This window comes from Euleptes europaea, chromosome 1 (genome assembly GCF_029931775.1).
Source record: "Euleptes europaea isolate rEulEur1 chromosome 1, rEulEur1.hap1, whole genome shotgun sequence".
Lineage (NCBI taxonomy): Eukaryota > Metazoa > Chordata > Lepidosauria > Squamata > Sphaerodactylidae > Euleptes > Euleptes europaea.
Window position 1 is genome coordinate 144,963,715 of NC_079312.1, and position 22,067 is coordinate 144,985,781.

General features: G+C 42.2%; 1 protein-coding gene across 1 annotated transcript; it reads left to right on the forward strand.

The window, feature by feature from the left end:
• The first annotated feature begins 169 nt into the window (after window positions 1–169).
• On the forward strand, window positions 170–21,566 carry PTGES3 (prostaglandin E synthase 3). The gene is made up of 8 exons (XM_056857391.1): window positions 170–215; window positions 14,497–14,610; window positions 14,711–14,780; window positions 15,740–15,838; window positions 16,775–16,864; window positions 18,265–18,327; window positions 19,271–19,295; window positions 20,286–21,566. Coding segments are annotated over exons 1-8 (483 nt in total). The 5' UTR covers window positions 170–213; the 3' UTR covers window positions 20,306–21,566.
• The last annotated feature ends 501 nt before the right edge of the window (window positions 21,567–22,067 follow it).

Below are 22,067 nucleotides of genomic sequence, written 5' to 3' on the forward strand. Positions count from 1 at the left end.
GGAGGGAGCGAGGGCGCGCGCGCGCGGTGCTTTGTGGGTAGCAGGCCTCAGCCTTTGAGCCCCGAGAAGAAGCCGCCGCCTCGTCCTTGCCGAGAGTCCTCCGGCCCCTCCTTCGTTTCCTCGGAGGAGCCGTTTCCAGAGACAGGGAGAAACAAAAGAAGGAAAGGGAGTGAGCTAAGGGAGCCCGAGTCGGAACCGCTAACGCCGTTCGCCATGTGAGTGAGGCGGGGCGGCGTGAGCTTGCTGGGTTGGAAAGGATGGAAATGGATCTGGATTTATATTGGGTGTGGGGGGACGGAAGCGGCTTCCCACTCCCTCAAAGAAAGTACTTTAGGAGGAGGGAACAGGTGGGAAGAAAGCCGAGAGTGTAGAGTGAATGTTAGAGGTGGGACTCAACGTATGGGGCTTAATTAGTGCGAGGGTTCATATATTACAATTTCTGAGGGAAGAAGTCGCACCTGAGCGGCTGCAGAGTGTTTTTCATTCGCGATGGAGAAGTACAGAGAGTTGCCAAGCATGCCGGGGATTAGTGAGAAGGCCTTTCAGGTCGGAGGGTTGTCTTTCTCTACTCTCCCTTTCTCGTAGCAATTCAGCCGTGCTTAAATGGCACCTACTGGGCCTCGGGCTTAAAGGTGCTGGAAAAGGAAAACGTGTGTGTTTGGGGGGAGGGTTCACAGAAAGAGAGCTCCGTCCTGGGATCATAATTCCGAACTGCATTTAACATTGCTTGCTTTTTAGCAAAGTTTTGTTGGGATTGCAGGTTTAAAATTTGCCTTAGAAAAATGCCGAAAGAAGTAGGACTTAGTTTTCTAGGTAGCTGTTCGGAGAAGAGGAGAGTGAACCTGGAAGTTCATCTTCGGTTAGGGAGAGGGAAGTAGTTTCGGATGGGGTGGGAGGAGCAAGGGCTCTGTAGCGAAACCAGGGAAACAAGAATTGTAAGATGCGGCATGTGAGAAGGAGTTAAATGTGGGCTTTGGAAGATCTGCTTTTGGGGCATGGGCTGTAATAGATTTGCGGGGTGTGTATGTGTGTGCATTTAGTCCAGTTGCAGGCAGGAGTGAAATGGGTTTCAATGCTTGAGGCTGACTGAGGACTGACCATGGGAAGTTCATTGGTAGAGGAGCATGAAGTGTGGAAGGAAGTTAGTGAAAGCTGTATATTTATTTATTTGAGGTGAGATGTGAGACATTTAGGAAAATGCAGAGGTTTTGCAAATACTGGGTCTGTTAATATTTTCGGGCTATGCAACAGTTTTCATTTTCTTATTGTGAGGCAGGATAGAAAGCGCTTGTCATTGCTGCTCACCATAAAAGAGAAAGTGCTGTGAACTTCAGCATCTAGGTTTTTGAAATCTCTAAGGCTAGTTGGCATTGTTAGTCATGCTTCTTGCCACAGCCGTCTTATCTGATATAGAAGGGCTGCTGCTTTGTTTTTTTTATGTGTAGTTGTCAGAGATGTTCTCTATTTCTCTTTTAATGTGGTGTTGGTTAGTGCCTCCATTGATGGATCCCTGAGCACCAGAGCAGCTATGTGTACATGATATTATGCAAAGATCTGTACGCACTCACTTGTTGAACAGTGTTGGTGTTGCTTTGAAGAACCCAGAAGGTAGATTAAGTGTGTGTGGAAGGGAGCAATGCTTAGAGATCCCCGGTTCTAGGTATAATTTGGTGTCAGTAGAAGGAAACGTGGATTGAACATATTGTCTCAAATCATGAATGAAACCAAATTTAGTTATTTCAAAGATCAGCTTAAAGCCATAAACATGTATGCGGAGAAGCCAAGAGCCTGGAGATGTTCTGACTCTGCACATGCTTTGTAACCTTGATCAAATTTACTGTAAATTCTGGCGGTACTGAGTATAGATGTTAAAGTGCTTTGGAAGCAAGACATGGTAATGATTCAATGACATTGCCTTGCTGGCAATGTCTTGCTGGCATTGCCTTGCTGGCAATGTCACTGATGGGGAATGCCCACCAGTGCATCTTCCACTAAACTTGTATACCTGTTACCAATGTGTACTACAGCATGCATAGGAAAAAACAACTTTCTGAGGTTTTAATCAAATTGATATTATAACTGGTAATGTAGTTGCTGACCAGACCAGAACCCATGCATAAGAATCCAGGTACCTAAGACACTTAAATCTTTTATGTTTCAAGGTACTGACTAATAGTTCCTCTAAAGACAAACCAAACTTGTCATGGTTGATGTTAATTAGAGTTGGCAACACACCTATGTAGGGCTTGTTTATAACGGAATGCGAATGAAATCATTAGCTGCTTCTATGTCATGCTGTCAGCAATAATTCTCCTGTCTGGATATTCATAGCAGCTTTGCATGTACAACATATGGCATAAAAATGTTCAGGTAGAAAATGTCTCAGCTCAGCCTCCTGCTCCTTCTGTGACTGTCTGTAGCCATAATTTGCCTGAATTTGGCCAAAGTTAATGCTGACCAGGATTGTGTCTAAACTGTGGTTTGAAGTGCATATGCATAGTATGACTTGGAGAAATCTGGATCAGGACTGAGTTCGGTTAGATATGATGGCAAACTCTGGTTATTGCAATCCATGATGGCAGGAAGGGTACAGAAGCCAGGGGTAGCATGGTTTGAAGACTAAGAAACATGGCATCCAAATTGAGCTATTAACAACTACTGATGGGCTTATGGTGCTGTTCTTTAGCAGACATGACGCAAATCTAACCAGCAACATCAGAATACAGATACTAAATGGGTAAACCAAAATAAAATAATTAACTAGTGTAAAGGGCCATGGTTGTGTTGAGAGCTTGGTGTATAACATTTGTTGTATAAGTAAAAGCAAAAACTAGTTCATCAAGTTCCACCGCACTATTGTAACTCAAGAATCGAAACATAAGGCAGGGATAGGCAGATGGCAGTGTATTTGATTCTCTGTGGGTTCTGTTATGTTAATAACTGCCTGTAGTCAGCAGTTCTTCTGTGGAGGGGGGGAATTGCTTCCATGACAGTATGACCAAGGATAAGACTGGTTCCCCATCCCAATGCTTTCCATAGCACTTCTCTCATACAAATGACTAGTTGTTCATTCCTGGGGGGGGGGTGAGCAGAATGAGGCATTATGATGGGACAAAACTTGCCCCCATCCTAGTAGTGTGTAGCCAAGCTTACACCAAGAGGCACCTAGTGAAGAAAGGAGGCAAGAGGTCTTGTTCATACTGCACACACATATCCATGCAACATATAAAGGCCATCCTTTTGCCAGTCTTCATTTAGTTGTGCAATTAGATCACTACTCCTGAATTACTAGGACTATTATAGATGAGTGGGTAAAGTAATACTCTGGATAAGAATAGCTGATTCATGGCTTGAAACAAATTTGAAATTCGAAGGAATTCTTGAAAGGCCGTTTGGGAAGGAATAGCTGTTTTAAGGGGGGAAATAATCCCTCAAAAAGTTAACTTGCCCAAACCATAAAGTCCCCCTTGGAATTAATGATCATGCCTAGCAACTTTTACCAGAGTAAAATGGCAATCACAGCAAGGTAGTGGGAGCTGGGTTGCTGAAAGGCAGGGTCTAGGGCAGTGATGGCGAACCTTTTAGAGACTGAGTGCCCAAACTGCAACCCAAAACCCACTTATTTATTGCAAAGTGCCAACACGGCAATTTAACCTGAATACTGAGGTTTTAGTTTAGAAAAAACAACTCATATATTAACATCTTTTGTCTTAAAAGAAAAACACAATAACTTTTCCTCCAGAAATTTGTCCAATCCCCTCTTAAAGGCATCTAGGCTAGATACCATCGCCACATCCTGTGGCAAGGAGTTCCACAGGTTAATTACATGCCGGGTAAGTGGGTGTTACCCTTTTAGTAGGGGATTTAACTAAAAGGTGGGAGGCGCCGCAAAGCCCGCTTTGGCCTGAGTGCTCTGCTCCCCTCCAGCTATGCCACGCTGTGAGCTATGCTCCCATCCAACCTAGCTCCTCTCCAACCCCACCACTGGAATAACATTAGCCACAGACTCAACAGGCTGCCATCCGCACCGCACCCTCACGCCACATGTGAGACGCACGGCATGTGAGCTGCTGTGCCGCATGTGACGGGAGGAAGCGCTCCCATTGGGCTGCTGGGCAGAGGGGCGGGTGATGTGAGAAATGCCCTCAGGCGCACTTGGAGAGGGGGAGGGGAGCAGCCTGGCCCCTTGTCCCTCTGGCTTTCTAGTAATGAACTCAGGTGAACTCTGTGCTGGGGCAACAGTGTGTGTGCCCACAGAGAGGGCTCTGAGTGCCCCCTCTGGCACACATGCCATAGGTTCGCCACCACTGGTCTAGGGGAACAAAATTCTGGGGACCCATGGAGATGGGTGTATCATGTTTCCTTTGCATATGATTTTTGACTTGGGGCTGGGTGATGTGAGTGGGGCCCCTCAATGGCTCTCAGTAGCCCTGATGGAAAGGTAGTTTTAAATACAGCAGGGACTGGGATACTGATTCAACTCTTAGAAACAAACATTATCCTGGTAGGGATTTGTTAACCCTTTTTAAGAGCAAGTGGATGCCATGAGGATCTACAGTATGGTTTCATCACCATAGAGCAGTGTAATAAATGTAAATAAAGCATAGGGGGCATCTGCATGAGCAGGGAGGATAGTAAGTATCAATGAACTGTTGAGTGCGTTTACAAATGAGATGAGGGGTACATGGCTGTGGGAGCAAAGGAGTATATAGATGTGTGTGGCAAGGTGCATTGCTACATGTGAGATAGAATTGAAAGGGGTAGGGTGCTGGTGGCAGGGTGCTGGTGAAGTAAGGGGAGATTTGTGTTTAAATAGAAGAGCAAATATATTTGAGTGAGATGTTAAGTTGCTATCCTGCTTGGAACACAGCAGGATGGAAACCACCCTCGGCAGTTTAATTGCATGTTGCCACTTATCTTCTGTATTAAATAGCTTTCAGTAAAGGGTGTTGCTTGCCCTGGGCCCTTGTGACTAGAGCAGGTTATAAATCAAATGTAAGTTCATTACACATGGAACCAAACTTGTTTATTTCCCTCTTTACTTTAAAGGTTTCAGGTGGGTAACAATACATTGTTAAAAGAAATAGGGCTAAACAAATAGGGGTATTATGATTTCCTGTCAAAAAGCTCCTCAGCCAAGCCAGGTAACAGTCACAAATATGGAACAGTAACAACAATTATACTGTTAATTCTTTTGGTGTATAGACGGAACTGTTAATGGTGTGATCTTTGACTACATTTGTACCCCATCTTTTCCCCACTGGGGACCCAAAGTGGCTCACATTATTCTTCTCCATTGTATTCATACAGCAGCCTTGTGAGGTAGGTTGGGCTGCATGAGTGATTAACCTGTAGTCACTTAGCAAGCTTCCGTGTCAGAACAGGGATTCAAACCTGTTTCTCCCAGTTCCTAGTGCAGCACTCTTAAGTACACTGGCTCACAGTCAGTGGTAAGGATCCAAGAAAAGCCCTTTAATTGTTTTCTTTCAGTATGTGAACTATCTAAATCTTTAGATGTCTGCAACATTTTCATCTTCGATGCATGAACCATGGTCAGTCATATCAGAGAGGAGGTCCTAGCCTTTTACCATCTGGTTTGTTCATCATTGGAGTTGCCGCTACAAAAATCTATTGATTGTCTTCAAGAGATTAGAAACATAATTGCATTTTTTACCCTAACTGGTTGCTTAAGGTTTTTCAGGGCATTCGGAAATTCCTTTAAATCAGCAATAGTTTATGACAGGGGTGTCAAGCATGTGGCCCGCAGTCCGGATCCGGCCCCTGGAGGGCTTTTATCTGGCCCACAGAGCTGAGGCACCTAGTCCCCCTTTCCCTCCTCCCCCCAACCTTTTCTGGAAGGCTTCAGCCAGGCCGCAGGGGTGCGTGTGTGGCTGGGTGTGTGTGGGTGGGGAGGAAGGCTTCAGTTTGGTCATGCCAGGCCGCAGGGCTGCGTTCGCGGCCGTGTGTGGTGGGGAGGAAGGCTTCAGGCCATTCTGGGGGGGGCGGGGAGGATGGCTTCAGCCCGGTCATGCCGGACGGCAGGGCTGTGTTTGCGGCCGTGTATGTGTGTGGGGGGGAGGAAGGCTTTAGGCTGGGGGGGGGAGTCTTTTCTCTTTTCTCCCTCTTTTTCTGTCACTCTCTGTCCTTTTCTCTCCCTCCCTCTTTCTCTCTCCCTCTTTCTCTTCTCTCTCTTTCTCCCTGTCTTTCTGGACTGGGAGAGGGTTGCAGGCTCCCCAGTCAAGGCAGCCAGCCCTCCCTATTCCAGATCTGGGCTGGTGAGTTTGCTGCAGGCTTGCCAGCCAAGGCAGCCACGCCACCACCACCCCCGTCCAGATCTGGTGAGCCCGCTGCAAGCTCGCCAGCCAAAGCAGCCACCCCCCTCCCAGTACAATATGGGCTGGTGAGCCCGCTGCAGGTTCGCCAGCCAAGGCAGCCACCCCCCCTGGTTTTAAATTTTTAACAAAAATTAATGGCAGGGACTAGATACAAACTTCATAGAAGACGCCTGCAAAGTCAATTTTTTTTAAATTTATTCTTTACTTAAAATACAAACGTACTTTACAAAATAGCAATAAGACTGTTAAATAAATAAAAATACTGTAAGAATGGTATTGTTGTAAACTTGTTTGTGTTTTAAGTAAAAAACAATATCATTAATTGACTTTGCCTGTGGTCTTTTGTAAAGTTTGTATCTCCAGTATCTGGCATTACATTTTATGGTATATTTATTTATGTGCACATGGCCTGGCCAAGTGACATTTATGTCATATCTCGCCCTCCTAACATATGAATTCGACACTCCTGGTTTATGAACTTCCTGAAAATGATAATGGTGGTTCTACTGACTCTTCCCCTGAAGTCTACAGTTGTAAAGAATGTTGGGTGTGTTCTAGAGTGCACACCTGGTTCACAAAATGGCACTCCATATATACACTCTAGAGTGTGCCCTGGATTCCTATAATGCATTCTGATGTGGAAAAAGTAATCAGATTTTTTAAATAAAATGGTTTTTGAGGGGAAATCTATCTAAAGATAGTTTGAATAGATTTCTGTTTAAGGTATATTATAATCCAAAGGTTATTCATCATGCAATAAGAATTAGTTTTTTAATTATGTAGCATGAGGCTGTATATTCATGCAATTAAATTTTTTGGTAAATGAATTCCATTAATCCATTCACAATGACACACTCTTCCAGAGGTTTCTGTAAGATTATTTTGGGCAATTTTTCCATCTAGAAGATATTGCAGATGCAATATCTCAAAACCGAAGTTGTGTCTGCAGAGATAACATGCTTCTTTGTCACAGCAAAAATGTTATAAAATAAACACACAGGGTTGAGAAAAAGACCTTAATCCCATTGTTCCTTTGCAAATCTATGCACACAGAATCAACCCATTACCTCTTAAATGCTAAGTTTCAAGAAGTTCAATGAATAGAAGATTGTTTGGAGTGGAATTGATCTGCACAAGGAGCTAAGTGTGAGGAGGGAGGGGCAAGCAGTAAAAAGAAAGTGAAACCTTTTGAGCAGAATACTCCACAAGTCTTGGGATCTTTGTGTGAACAGCCTGAGGTTTATTGTATTATTCTGTCCCAGGAGGAGAAAATTTATAATGGCAGCAGGCCACACAAGAGACCCGGTTTGGGAATATTTTAGTGAAGTTCAAACTGCAACAAAGAAATGCAAGACCGGGTGGCCCAAATGAAACTGGAGATAGTTAGCCTCAAATTAATTTCATACTTATCTGTGTATTTCTGATAGTATAACCAAACCAGTAATTTTTGTAAATCTAAAAACGAAACCTTTATCTAGTTGTAAATATTAAGATTATACCAGCAAGAATGAGTCTTTATGTAGAAAACCATGATTTAAATCAAGTTTTTAGTGACTTACTGACTAGTGATTTAAATCTATTTGATTTAAATCAAATCCACCGTGACAGTTTCTATGAGCTGAATCAAATAGTGGTATCCTAATGTGAATCTTTGACACAAACTATTTCAAAATAGTCTTCGCTAAAAGATCTTGCAGTGTGTTTGGGAATTCTCATAATTTTTGCTTTGTAATACTGATACAGCTGCTTATTCTTTGGACCTAAAGTATGTGTCATACCACTAAAATGTTGGGGCCAGAAGGGAAAATTTCCAGAAGGGAATATTGGCTTGATGAAGAAGAAAATCTGTGTTGTGCTTCATGAACATGTAGCATAATTGCTGAAAAGCAGTTCTGTTGGAAGATCCTGGGAGATTTGAACAGGTATACTGCTTACCTTTAGGGTGAGGGTAGCTATTGATGTAAATCTAGACTTGACAAATCCCAAATGCTAGATTGCCATGGCTCCTAAAAAATTCATTGTGGTGCCTAATATTTTCAACTATGATTTTATTGTAGCATCTCAGCAACTTCCAGTGGAAGTACGAAGGGTCAAATGAATCCAACCATCTTTTCCTCTGGTGAAAGAGGAAGGAAAGAGGTTTCCTTTGACTATCAAAATGGCTATGTTTGAGATTATGGGACCTGCATGGGCAGAAGTCATGTGGAATGAGGACTTTAATAAGGAAGGAGATCTGCAGAGGTTAAGTGGAAAAGCTGGCTGGTTGCAACCCAAAGTTTACTTATTTTACATCAGAATGTTTTGTTGTATAACATTAAAAGTCTTTGTCCTTGCTTGTGTATATGCAGACTTTATATCTTCAGTGGTGGTGGATAAATTCATTTCTTAATCAGTTGCGTTCTACACTGGTTCTAATAAATTAGATGGAACTTTATAATCTGATAATGGAAGTATTTAAAAAGTGAGATAAATTAAACTGGGATTAGTGAGGCTGGCTTTTTGTTGTGACTATCAGAATTAGCTCTACATTTATTTACATTGTTATAGCTTTAATAAAATTATTATAAAGTACAAAGCAGTTAGGTTGGCGGTAGCAATAATTAGAAGGTAGTTATTAAAATGTGAACCCCTGAAGAATAAAAAAATGAGTTTGTCTCCTAAATTTTGGGGTTTGTTCCTAAAGCCAAAGAAAATTTGCTCAAGCCTGATTTGAACATTTGACTGTAACCTGAGCACATTAATTGACAAAAAAACATGCAATAAAAACAGTCTGAATCACTATCCAATTGTAACAGTATTTTGATTATTCAGCATACTAACCACTTTTCCACCTGGCATTCTTTAAAGTGGTTCGTGTTCTTTAAAGTGGTACACCCAGATGCATTAGGAAATTGAAATATTGGAGAAGCTGTTTTTCTTAATCTGGAATTATATTCTTTGATAAACCATTCTGGTCATGACTTGTGCAAAACCAATGCTTACTTTTGCACTTGAGAGTTAAAGAGAAGAAACAGGTGCAAGGATGTATGCCTTTAATTCTGATACATCTCTGTTTTGATTGCATCAAATAACCTGTCTTGCCGGCTTTGTGTGTGTTATTTCAAGATCATAGCAACAAAAGGTTGCTGTTCCAGGGCCTAACCATGCACTGTTCAACTGAGCTCATCAATTTGTAAGGTTCTGTATTTTTGCTTCCTATTCTTGGATGTTGAAAATATGCAGGACAGTGTATTTCATGGTTCCTAGTAACTCTGGATCCCATGTGAGCACTTCACCGTAGACCAGGTCTCTGCCATGTTTGTAGCCTGAAATAACTTGCAGAGATGTGAGAGCTTATGCCCTTCACGTAGGGGCTGCTGGTTTAAGTGTTTGAAACACATCCACTAAAATGAAATTACCAATATTGAGAGAGCTTGTAGGCTAGATGCCAGTAACTGAAAGAAGACTCAAACCAGGGATGTCAAAGATAAGGCCCACAGGCTGGATCCGACCCTTTGACTGCTGTTATCCGAGCCACACACACACCCGCTCCCAATTCTATGCTGTGGGGGCCTTCCGATCCACGGTGCTTGCTGGCTGGGACCTCAGTGTAAAGATCTGAGCCCACAGGCAGTGGGATCGGAAGGTGGGTGCTTACTGTTCCATGCCGCTTGCTGGCTGGCACTTCCACATGGAGGTCCGAGCCCTCAGGCAGTGGGGATTGGAAAGCGGGGGCTCCAGTCCAGCACATAGATTGTCCTTCTCCCTTGCCCCTGAAGTCAGGGGATGCTGGGGAAGGTGATATATGCACTGGACGCCAGCTGAGAATGCCATCCCCTGCTTCTGATCTGAACTGGTGTGCTTGCTTCAGGCTCGTCAGCTGAGGCAGACACACACACCCTGTCCCAGTATGGACTGGCGAGCCCACTGTGGGCTGGCACACATGGCCTGGCCCGACCAAATAACATGTCATATCTGATCCTCAACAAATGAGTTTGACACTTCTGGCTCACACTATCTTCCACCTGGTAGGGGAAAGATCCATTTGAAAGATGTTGCCATCGTGCTTGGCTTCACAAAGATGGATGTAATACTGCTAAAAATTAGAAAATAAACTAATTGTTGGATACATGGAACCTGGAATGTCAAATATGACTGAACAGCCTACCTATAATACCTGCATTGAAAGTTAATCTTTGAGATAATTTGGGAGATATTACTATAATGTTAACCACAAATACAAAAGCAGTTAACATTCCTAAGGATTTAATTACTTGATAGAAGCTTCATTATAAACTTTAGTGCTCATTGGCCATTTGAAGTCTTGTGGTATAATTTTAACTCGTTATTCTAATGTTTGACTTGGGAGGGATAGTTACTACTTTAAGTTTAGAAACTGGAAACTGCTGTCATTTGTTTTTATTGCTTCAATGCAGATTTCTGCCGTTTGACCAGTTCAATAATCCAAAAATGAAAAGTCTCCAAATCTTCATAATCAGTTTCTTTAACATGTGAATAGTTTGCTGCTAATTATTCTATAGATGTCACCTAGACCTTAAAATAGTGCTGGTTTCTGAATCAATCAGTTGCTGCTGATCTGATACATGAATACCTAGAAAATTTGAGAATCTCTTCCTGCTCCACACCTGGCCCCAGGGTATTCTTCATTGGAAACTGAGTACCTTTTAGGTAGTATTTTATCTGTGAAAATGAATGAAATACGGTAATTTTAAAAGAAGCAAGTAAAAAAAATGTTTCATTCTGTTGCGTTACCGCAGATCTCATTGTCCTGCTGGATAATAAGGCCAGTTGTCTATCTAGTCCAGCATCCTGTTTCACATAACAAACCATATGACTAGGAGGGCTGATTAATAGGCCAGTGAGACCCAGATGTTGCTTCCTAGCACTCATATCCAGAGGTTTACTGCTTATGGATGTGGCGGTTCCCTTAGTTCATCATGCCTAGTAGCCATTGATGGACCTATCCTCCATGAATTTGCTGAATTCCTTTTTAAAACCTCAATGCTGGTGGCAATCATCCATTCCAGCTGCATTGCTCACTGTGTGAAGACTTGTTTTTGTTTGAGAGGAGGAGGACATCCTGGCACCTTTGGGTACTGCTCTTCCTATCATCCTAGGAGGCAGGCACTAGATTGCTCTTTCCACCACCATCACCCTGCCTCCTCAGAGAGTCCACGGATTCTGGGACACCAATTCTCACAGAGCAGCTAGATTGCAAAACTTTCCCTTTTGTGTGCCTAACCTTCCTTGTTGAAGTTATTTGTCTTTCCCTCTGCCCAGATAATGAACCAGAGATTATTAGTTTTCCCCCTCCTTCCAATCTTGGTTGGAGGAATTTGTTAATACTCAAATGGAGAAAAAAGAAGTAGAAAAACCTCCAGTAAGCCCAAGCAGATCTCCAGAAAGAGGCACAGTGATGCTAGCAAGCCAACTCTCGGGTCCCCCGACCACCAGCCTAAAAGGGTTACTCAGGCTGCAGGAATACTGGACACCAGCAAATCCCCTGCCTGACCGACCAAGGCAGCACCCAAGGGCCGTCCCTCTGCTTCAAGCAGACATTCCATCCCTTCCTCCTATGGATCAGAGGAAGGATATTCATCCACAGATTCTGAGCATTCCAATTACGAATTTGATAGAGTGGATGGGGAATTATCAAAAGATGATCCTTCTCAACAAAGTCAGCAGTCTAAAAGACTATTTACACAGGAGGAACTACCTCCACTACTCTACAAGGCCCTTAAAATCCTCAGCTCTCTCCTCCCAAAATCCAACAACCTGAGGACACTGAGGAGGAGGATGGGCCCCAGAAGTCTTGTCTAGTTCCAGGGAAATAGGATGTGCCTTTCCTTTCCCCAGGTTCTTTAAGCAGGAAATGAAGGAGGAGTGGGCTGCGCCAGTATTTCAGCATTCCCATGTGGGGCAGGCTAAAAGAATGTATGCCTTCTCTCCTAAAGTATCCAGCCTCTTAAAAATTCCAGTAGTTGATGCCCAGATAACCAGCTTGGCATCAGGAGTAACACTTCCTAAAGAAGGGGAGGGAAAACAGGAGGGGTGAGGCAGTGCTCCTCAAATCACATTAAGCCATGGCTCTGTCTATTAGAGCAGCGGCTGCAAATTCTCTTATGGCCGGGGCCTCTGTTATGTGGCTCCGAAAGTTGCTAAGAGAGTTCCCTGAGTTGAACAAGAAGGTCCTAGCCTCCCTTCATAGGCTGAAGAGAGCAGCCACCCTCATGGCTGATGCCAGCCTGAACTCCATGAAATTCTCAGCAAAGGCTATGGCGTCCAGTGTGGTGGTGTGTCAGTACCTTTGGCTGAAGTCCTGGGCGGTGGATACGCTTTCTAAATCTGGAAATTGAATGGCAGACATTGTTAGCTCAAGGTTTTTCTGAGCAGGTGGTTTACACAATGTTATGTGCACTTAGACCATCTACATCAGGTCTATATGATTACACATGGATAAGATGGTGTAGGAGGAAGCAATGCCAACCACAGTCAGCAAGTCTTGCACAGATGCTTCTATTCTTACAAGATGGTTTGTCTCAACATCTTAGACCAAACACCGTACTTAGACAAGTAGCAGCCCTGGCTTCAGTCATTCCAAGTATAGATGGCTTTCCCATTTCCAGGCATCTAGCAGTTAAACACTTGCTTAAGGGTGCATCATTATCCAATCCGCCAGCAATTCCAACGTTCCCTGTGTGGAGACTTCTTATAGTTCTGCAAGCTCTGACTAATCCACCATTTGAACCACTGCAAGAAGTTTCAAGTTTCTAACATCTAAAGAACTGTTTCTAGTGGCAATCACATCAACAAGAAGAATATCCAAACTTGGAGCACTGTCTGTCTCCAAAGGACTATGTGTCTTCCATAAAGACATGGTGGTCCTACGTCCGGTCCTACATTTATGCCTAAAGTGAATTCAGTCTTATATAGGACACAGAAATTATTCTTACCATCCTTCTGTCCTAGTCCATCACATCCAAAAGAGAAAAATTGGCATTCACTGGTTCTGTGCAGGGCCTTGTGTATATACATTAAAAGAACTAAACCAGCCAGAAAGTCAGAGGCCTTGTTAGTTGCTTCTGGGTGATAAATGTGGGGCAAAAAGGTTTCTAGAGTTACCCTTAGCAGGTGGCTAAAAGAGTGCATATCAATAGCCTACTCATTGCAAGGCCTTGTCCCACCTGAAGAAATCAAGGCACATTCTACCAGAAGTGCATCTACCGCTGCAGCCTTCCATATAAATGCTTCAGTGGAAGACATATGCAAAGCAGCAACTTGGGCATCCAAGTCAACATTTGTCAGGCATTACAAGATGGACGCTATGGCAGCAGCAGATGCATTCCTTGGCTGAAGGGTGCTGCAGCAGGTAGCGTAAACAGGCCTGTGTTTGTGGTTGGCAGTTGGAAACCCTCCCATGGGACATCTGGCTTTGTAACATCCTAAAAGAGCCAGGATGTCGTCCTCCTCAAATGAAAACGGAACATTGAACTGCACCCCCCCCCCAGTCTCTAGTGAACAACTAAGGAGTTTGGATTGTATTGATGTAAGTGATAAATTTTGAAGAGGCTTACTGATGGGTTGGGTGGGTTAAGACTTGTCAGCTGCGGAGATAACTATCCCTTCTGGGTTTTTGTTTAGATGTCTGCTTGAGAGCCAGTAGTCTTGGACCCTGCCCTCTGATTCTTTGGAAATCTGGTTACTGATTGTAATAAGGTTCACTAACACAATAAATAGTACCAGTAAGGGAAGGCAAATTACTAAAAAGATACCTAGACATCTTGGGAGTTGACTATGCATATAATGCTCTACCACTATATAGAAATCAAGATAGTGCATATATTCCACTGAAGCCTGTAACCATATTAAGGTGTGTTCAGGTGGTAAACAAACTTACATTGGTCATTTTTCCTGTGAAGTTTCTTCATTTCATGTCAGGCATCTTACTTAGTTGCTAATCATGAGACAAATACTACTGTTTAGTAAACTATGTGAACTATTTAAAATTCATAGGCATGAAGATAAGAGAAGTGCTTGGAAAAAAAAGCAAAACACGAATGAGAGGATAAGGGCATCTTGTCATTAGCACTTAGAGACATTTATTGCTTTGTGGAGATGTTAATTGACTATTTTTGACCTAATTCTTAAATGATCTTTCTAGGCAGCCTGCTTCTGCGAAGTGGTATGACCGAAGGGACTATGTCTTTATTGAATTTTGTGTTGAAGACAGTAAAGATGTTAATGTAAATTTTGAGAAATCCAAACTTACGTTCAGGTAAGTAAAAGTTTTGAAAGGTGACCATGAACAAAGATTTTTTTTAATTTAAACTTCGTGTTTTTGAGACTGTTAAGAACATTTTTTCCTTTCCCTGCAGTTGTCTTGGAGGAAATGATAACTTCAAGCATTTAAATGAAGTTGATCTTTATAACTCTATTGATCCAAATGTAAGTTGCCTTCCCCTATTGTTAAATTGGCATTGCCATCGAAATTCAGATATGGATTGTACTGGATGCTTTGATATAGGGTATGATTTCATTGGAAAGCCAAATGTAATGTGGAGAGAAGTGCTTCCTTGTGTGCATTGCCAGCAGCTGGATTTTCAGCTAATGTGACTTGATGACTATTTCTGTGTGGTCTATTTATAGAGTTCTAAATATAATCCAGTATTTTCCATTAGAATAATGGTCCTGCAGCAGCATGGTCTGGAGACACCTGAGGCAGCAGTCTTACTGCAGCTAAATAGGTCTGGGTATAGTTGGTGTCTAGCTAGGAGCCCTGTGTTACCCTGCAGAGTCCCTTGGAAGAATATCAGGATATGAATGTATTAAAGAGCAGTTCTGCAGGCCTGCTTCTGTCTTGCTGCCAGTCTTCAAAGCTTTTCAGTGATAAGCAATCTGTTTCATTAAACCTGCTGTACTTGGGGATGTTTGCTGTCGTCTTTGATAAAGATTTTATTCCCCTGTACTGACAAAGCAAGAGATCCTTGACCGACTTTGTGTGGCTCAGTACAGTCTAAATTATCTGGTGAAAAGTTAATACAAGTAAGAAGCGGCTAGTGGCAAGGTCAGTTAGATGAATGCCATCCTAGTCGCATTAGGTTCCTGTATATGTTGAAGCCAAATGCTCACAAACCGATGAGGTGACAAACCTATTTCTCAACTGGATTGCAGATTGGAGTTCACATGACTGAGTACTCATGCATTCACACATGAAGCTGGGAGCATCCAGGAGAGGGGTACTATAACAACCTTGATATATTGGGTTTTCTGTAGCCAGAATTGGGAGGGGAGGGTATGAAGATGCAAACCATCATGTGAGCTCCACTGAAGGCTGCAGTGTGGCAGTCCATTTCCTGTATGATCGTTAGTCTAAATCTTCTGTGTTAAAATAACCCCCCTCCCAGGAATCCAAGCATAAAAGAACCGACAGATCTGTCTTATGTTGTTTACGAAAAGGAGAATCTGGCCAGTCGTGGCCACGGTTAACAAAAGAGAGGGCAAAGGTATGGCTTGGTTTATTGTACAAACTAGCTTGCATTTCAGCTTTTCTTAATCTGTGTATATTTGTCCTCTTCTCTATATCTTTTTTACGTTTGGGGGTCACCCACCATCTGTTCTGCACGTGAAAATCCAGTGATTTTCACAGCCTGTTCCAGGGCATAAGATCTGTGAATCTGGGCCACTGTATTAGAGGAATAGAATAAGGCAGTTCTAAACATAAGGGGTTACCGCACTTTGTATTCCCAGCGATGTATTAAGAGTTTGAAAATGTTATAAAAAACATCACTTTAAAAGGGTTTTTGGATACCACAGCTTATAAATGGTTGGAAGATGTCTTCACAGCTAAAGGGGCCAAACAAAGTGCGAACAGTATTTTTTATAACATTTTCAAACTCTTAATACATCGCTGGGAATACAAGTGCGGTAACCCCCTAACACCACTCCTCTTAACACAGGGAAATACTAAAACAGACCTGTAGAGATTGGGGATATACATTTTCTAAATAAATATGAGTTTTTCTGAACTTTTCTTTTCCAGTTGGGGTGGGATGATAGGGCAGTTAGGGGACCTGTTCCCTGTACAAATCCAGTGTACATTAGTGAGGATCCAAGAGACAGTCATCCTGTTTGGTTCTCGGTGGTGGGGAGGGAGCACCTTTTTACTGGTGCCAGGAATTTTGCACACCTACCGCAGAGCGTTACTGCCTAACCTATAAACAGTACTAAAACAATTGAATAGTCACTTTTTTATACAAATGCAGTCACCGCTCCTAAACGGGGCAGCTTGTAGAACAGCATTTTGTATGCGTCCCTGAAGATAGAAAATTAATCTGTGGATAGATGGCAACTAGAAGGAAATCTTCTCTTGGACGTTTCTAATCTTTATATGTACTTCGCACCTAGAGGCTTCTGCCTAATATGCTTACTTACATACACAGCTCAATTGGCTCAGTGTGGACTTCAACAACTGGAAAGACTGGGAAGATGACTCTGATGAAGACATGTCCAATTTTGATCGCTTTTCTGAAGTAAGTGGAATATTCCCAAGTTAGTATTGCAGACCTTGTTCTCATCAGACATACACTCTGGTCTGGCTGAAATTACAGGGCAAATGTCTTTATTCCTGAGACTCTGTTATAGCATTTCACCCCAAAAATCATAATAGGCAACTTGCATGGTATACAAATGCAAGTTGCCTGTTATGAATTCTGGGGTAAAATGCCATAACATGGTCTCAAGAATAAAAACATATGCCCTGTAATTTCAGCCTTTCTTAGACTCTTGCCTTGAAAGCCATACTGGATTGCAATGTCGGCTGTGACTTGATGGCATTTTAGACGCATGCGTATACCAAAAAAACTTCTTATAACATTCCTAAATCACAGCAAAACTCACTAAGATTCTCTGAGGTACATATATGTACATTCTTGTGATAACATAGCTCCTAGGCTAAGTAAAACCGCACAGCTGAAGTACATGGACACCCGTTTATTCTGCAAGTACCTTTGTATTCATATAGTACAGGATTAATACTGCAAAGAACTCTCCTGAGATTACATATTTAGGCATTTTCTTATGACAGAACATCTGCCAGAACATTTTCCCTCACTGGGTATGGTGAGTCTCACATTCGAAATCCTGTGAGGCAGTTGCCTAATGGAGCAGTTTCCAGTCTGGTTCAGGGTATGATTTGACCACACAAGAGGCCAATGAATGTCTGTCATTAGCCAAAAAATGCACCCCCACAGTTAAACACAAAGCTTCTCTGTGGCCTGGGCAATGGTGAAACATTTCTTCTGTATGGTGGAGTAATTCTGCTCCCTTGGTAATAGCCACCTGCTCAGGAAAGCTACAGGATGGGGCAGCTGAACCACCCCCTCTTGCATCAGCAGAGCTACCAGCCCTCTCTCAAAAGGGTCTGTGCTGAGAACAAAAGGCTTTTGAAAGTCTGAGGCCTGCAGGATTGGTTGAGCTATGAGGCTGACTTCTAAGAGTATCAAATGTCTGTTCCATCCAGACTACCATGTCTGAGTGGCATTTGTGGCACACATCAATTAAAGGAACAGCAATCTCATTGTAGTAATTGACAGAGTGTCAAAAATAAACTGCCATCCCCAGAAAAGACTGAACTTGCTTTTTGATGTGATACTTTTTTATTATTTCCACTTTAAGCACAATCAGCTGTATATTTTCCTGCTCCAACTTGTGTTCTGAATACACAACTTCTGGTTGCTGAATTTGGCACTTGTGGGCTCTTAGGGTGAGCCCAGCCATCCTGATGGTGCTGCTAGACTTATTTGTACCTGGGGGCAGCTATTTTAATAGGGCTGTTGGGGTTGGCATTTCCCACCCAGAACTGTGATTTAGGTGTTTGATTTCAAACTACAAAATGTCAAGTCTCCATTGAGGACTCTTTCTTACCATCTAGATGATGAACAACATGGGTGGTGATGAAGATGTAGATTTGCCAGAAGTAGATGGAGCAGATGATGTGAGTAATCGTGATTAAATTTTATTTATGTCCTGAATGCAGTTGATGGCCATTCTTGTTGTATGTTGACATTTATACAGTCTTTCTACTATTATCAGGATCCTGAAGTTATCTGTATCTTTATTTTTCCAGTTGAATTGAAACACTTTCAGATTGCAGCATTAAATTCATACCTTGAAACACAGTAGAATGTACATTTAGAATCCCATTCTCAAATTTCTTTATGGTATTTATGTATGGATTAGTTTTATCAAAGTAATAGAGCAATCCAAAGGGCCCCCCAAAATACCTCTGTAGGCGGCGTAACCCCTGCGCTGGCGTAGATGCCACTTATGCTGTCAAAAATGGCACCGGTGCTGGCACAGATTGCAGAGGGGAGCAGAGGGGAGCAGCGCAGTCATGGAGCTCTTGCAGAGGGGAGCAGCGCAGTGGTGCCTCACTTGGGCACCAGCACAGCTGCCACTGGAACAGAGCTCCGGCGCAGGGGCTTGCGCTGGTGCCAAAAGGGGTGTTCCCAGGGGTGGAGCTGACTTTAGTCAGTTCCCTAAGCCCTTTCATCCCAGGAACACCCCATTTGCAGGTGCCAACTTGCACCTGCAAAATTTGTGGTGCAGCCCTGTGAAACCCTGTGGAGTGGTTTCCACAGGTGTTTTTTTTTTTAAATCGCATTTTCGGCTTGCTGTACCTGGTAACAAGCTGCTCAAGAGGCAGCGGAGCATCGTCGTCCTGGGTGCACCTCATCCACCCCTCCCCCTTAGGATTGTTCTGCCCATCTAAATTTGGTCTCAAGCTTAGACCTTTAAAAGTTCCAGATATATAGGTGGTACTTTATATAGAAGCTCTGAAGTAAATGGCTTGGATCTTTTGTAGAATCTTATTCCAAAGCATAAGTAGTGCCTGTAGGAGTTGGTATGTTTACTAACCTTTTAACTTTCTAATTTAGGATTCACCAGACAGCGATGATGAAAGTAAGTTTTGCTTGTATTAGCTGTATACTTCAGGTCAAGTTATGCAAAATTGAACACATGAATATTTACCAAATTGTTCCTCATGGGTAAAGATGGGTAAGAACCTTCTAATCTGTAACCTAAGGGCATTAATGTCATGAGAGAGATTTCTTTGTAACATGAGGAAATATAAATGCAGGCACACCACAAGGAGAAGAGAGCTCCATGACTGAGAACAGGGCCTCTGCCTTGTTTTGTTAGGTGTACTTTGCTCCCAGTGAGGTTGGTTTTGACTTAGGAATGACTGATTCCTCACTGTCAGAACGCCTGCTTGACTGAACACTTGGGTGATGCTTTAATTAAAATAACATCGCTAAACTCCTTCATTGGGATGAAGGAGAAGTTGTGAATTTTTGTTTTACGATTTCATTGCTCATGGGTAGGATTATCATCCTGATTCTACTCACAAATTGCTGCCAGCTTCCATTGTAGTTATTGCTCAAAAAGGTGTCTGCTGTAGTAGCGCCTCAGAGGGGAAGATATGTATTTACTGCATTTACATCCTGCTGATTAGCTGTAGAGTCCTCAGAGTGGCTTACACTAAAAAAAAAGTCATCTTCCCCTCCCTTCAATATATTAGTTCTTGTTGCTGAGTAAATGTGTTAGAACCTCCTCATAGGGCAATAGGTCTTTAATGTCCTGTAGGGTAAGGAGGGAGGATCCATGGACTGTGTAGTGTGGCAGGTGTTGGATAGTGAGCAGTGCACTCTAGCCCCTCCTCCCAGCAGGAGAGAAATGAGAGACCTTTAGAATTAGCCACCAGCAATAGGTACATAGTACCATTCCTGTTTTTGTCTTTACAGTAGTTTAGAGTGGGGATTGCTATAATCACATCTTTGAGGGTGGGTTGACCTCTTCTTGGACAAGATTAAGGTGTTTTTAAAATAGCCCATAGTGCAGTAGTGCTTTTGCCATACAGTATTCAATATGTTGATTTTATTTATTTTCCAGAAATGCCAGACCTGGAATAAGAAGAAAAAAATGGCGTGTTTTGGGGCTTGGGGGAAAGAACTTCATCACAACATTTCACAATTGAGATAAGAATTCCTGAGTTGATAGCTCTACAGGCAAAAAAATGCCTCCTTTAACTCATCTTCAACCTGTTTTAAGCAGCTTCACTGATTGGTGCGTACCATTGTTCAGGGCAGTCTTAAGCTACGTGAGGCAATAATGATATGCATGAACATTTTCCAGACTTCCAAAAACCAAACAAAAGAAACTAATTGAGGTATAGGCAATCGATACAAAACATTTGCAATAAAAGGGTTTACAGTTCCTCTTTGCCTCATAAGATACTACAATGGGAAAACTCTCAATTTACATGAAGTGGTAAATTTGTGCTTTCCCCCTCACATTGTGGACTGCAGATAACTTAAGTTTCAGATTTTATATCTGGAACAGAACTGGCTGAAGCAATGTTTTAATTGGCTTTCAAAATTAAACTGGTAACATGCTGTACCTCTAGGGGTGTCTTTAGGGTATGTTCCACTAATGTTTAATGCTCTTCACTTCGTTGTATTTAATCACTAGTTAGTGTTCAAAATATCCTAGCTAAAACTATCAACCCCTAAAACTTAACATGGATGAAGCCTGTACATTTGGTTGCTCAATCCTCAAAGCTCTTGCATCTCAATATGGGGGGTGGGTTAAGAATCTGTACGTTGTTACTTGTCAGTCTGTACATTTAGACCAAATTGTATTTGCACTGTTGGTATGGAAGCGAGTGACAAAATGTTAATACACTATTGGATCATTTTTGTTTTTTTGACCAGTTTATGATAAGCCTGAAAACCTCAATTTGTGTTCAAAGCAGTGGGGATTTTTTAATGTCTACATTATTTCTAATAAACTGTTGAAGACTCCATGGCTGTCAACTGTCTGGCTGGCTGTAACTTCATGTATTCTTACTATTTGTTGGAATGGAATACTTTATTTCTAATTGGAATAATAGTGTGGGATTATTTCATTTGTTAGAAGGAAAGTTGTAATATTCCCAAGCAAGCGTTTAAAAAAAGAAAATAGGATCTGTAAGTTGTGGGTACGCTGACAGCCGTTTCAAGAAAGTGTTGTGATTTGACTAAAATAAAAAAAGTTCTCATTTAAATCTTTGAGCTTCTGCATTTGACATTTTGATCTCTGAAATGCTTTCAAAATGCTCTCAAGTGAGTATGTGTGTCTGGGCTGAGCCACTCAACAGTTCACAAAAGAAGAATCCGCTACCTAGGGCAAATTCTGGAGAGTGTTGAACATAAATCTTTTAAATAAAAGTTATAGTTTTTTAGACAGTAGAAACTCTGCTTCTCAATGTTTAAAATGAGGACAATAAAACCACCTAGAAATTGGGGAGGGAGTGCACTTTTAGGCAATGTTTTCTCTTCAATAACAGAAGCCAGGCTTAAAAATTGATGAAGTAACAAATTGGTGCCAAGTCTGTCTGTTGTACTGGCTACCTAAATCATGATCTGCAGTCCCAGTGTAGAATGGACTCCACCAAGGAGACAAGCTAGTGGTTAGTTCCTTTTCTTTATTATTAAGCTCCTCTGACTGAAGGTCTTGAGTAAAGTCAGTACAGATAGAAGATAAAATACAAAGCAGTAGACATTAAAATACAACATGGCAAATTGAAACACATCTTAACAGCATAAAGAAATCGTAAGTGTCAACCCATTCTGTTGCCAGATTATTATTCCTGGTTTGATGTCCGCCAACAAAAAAGAGATCATGTGAGATTTG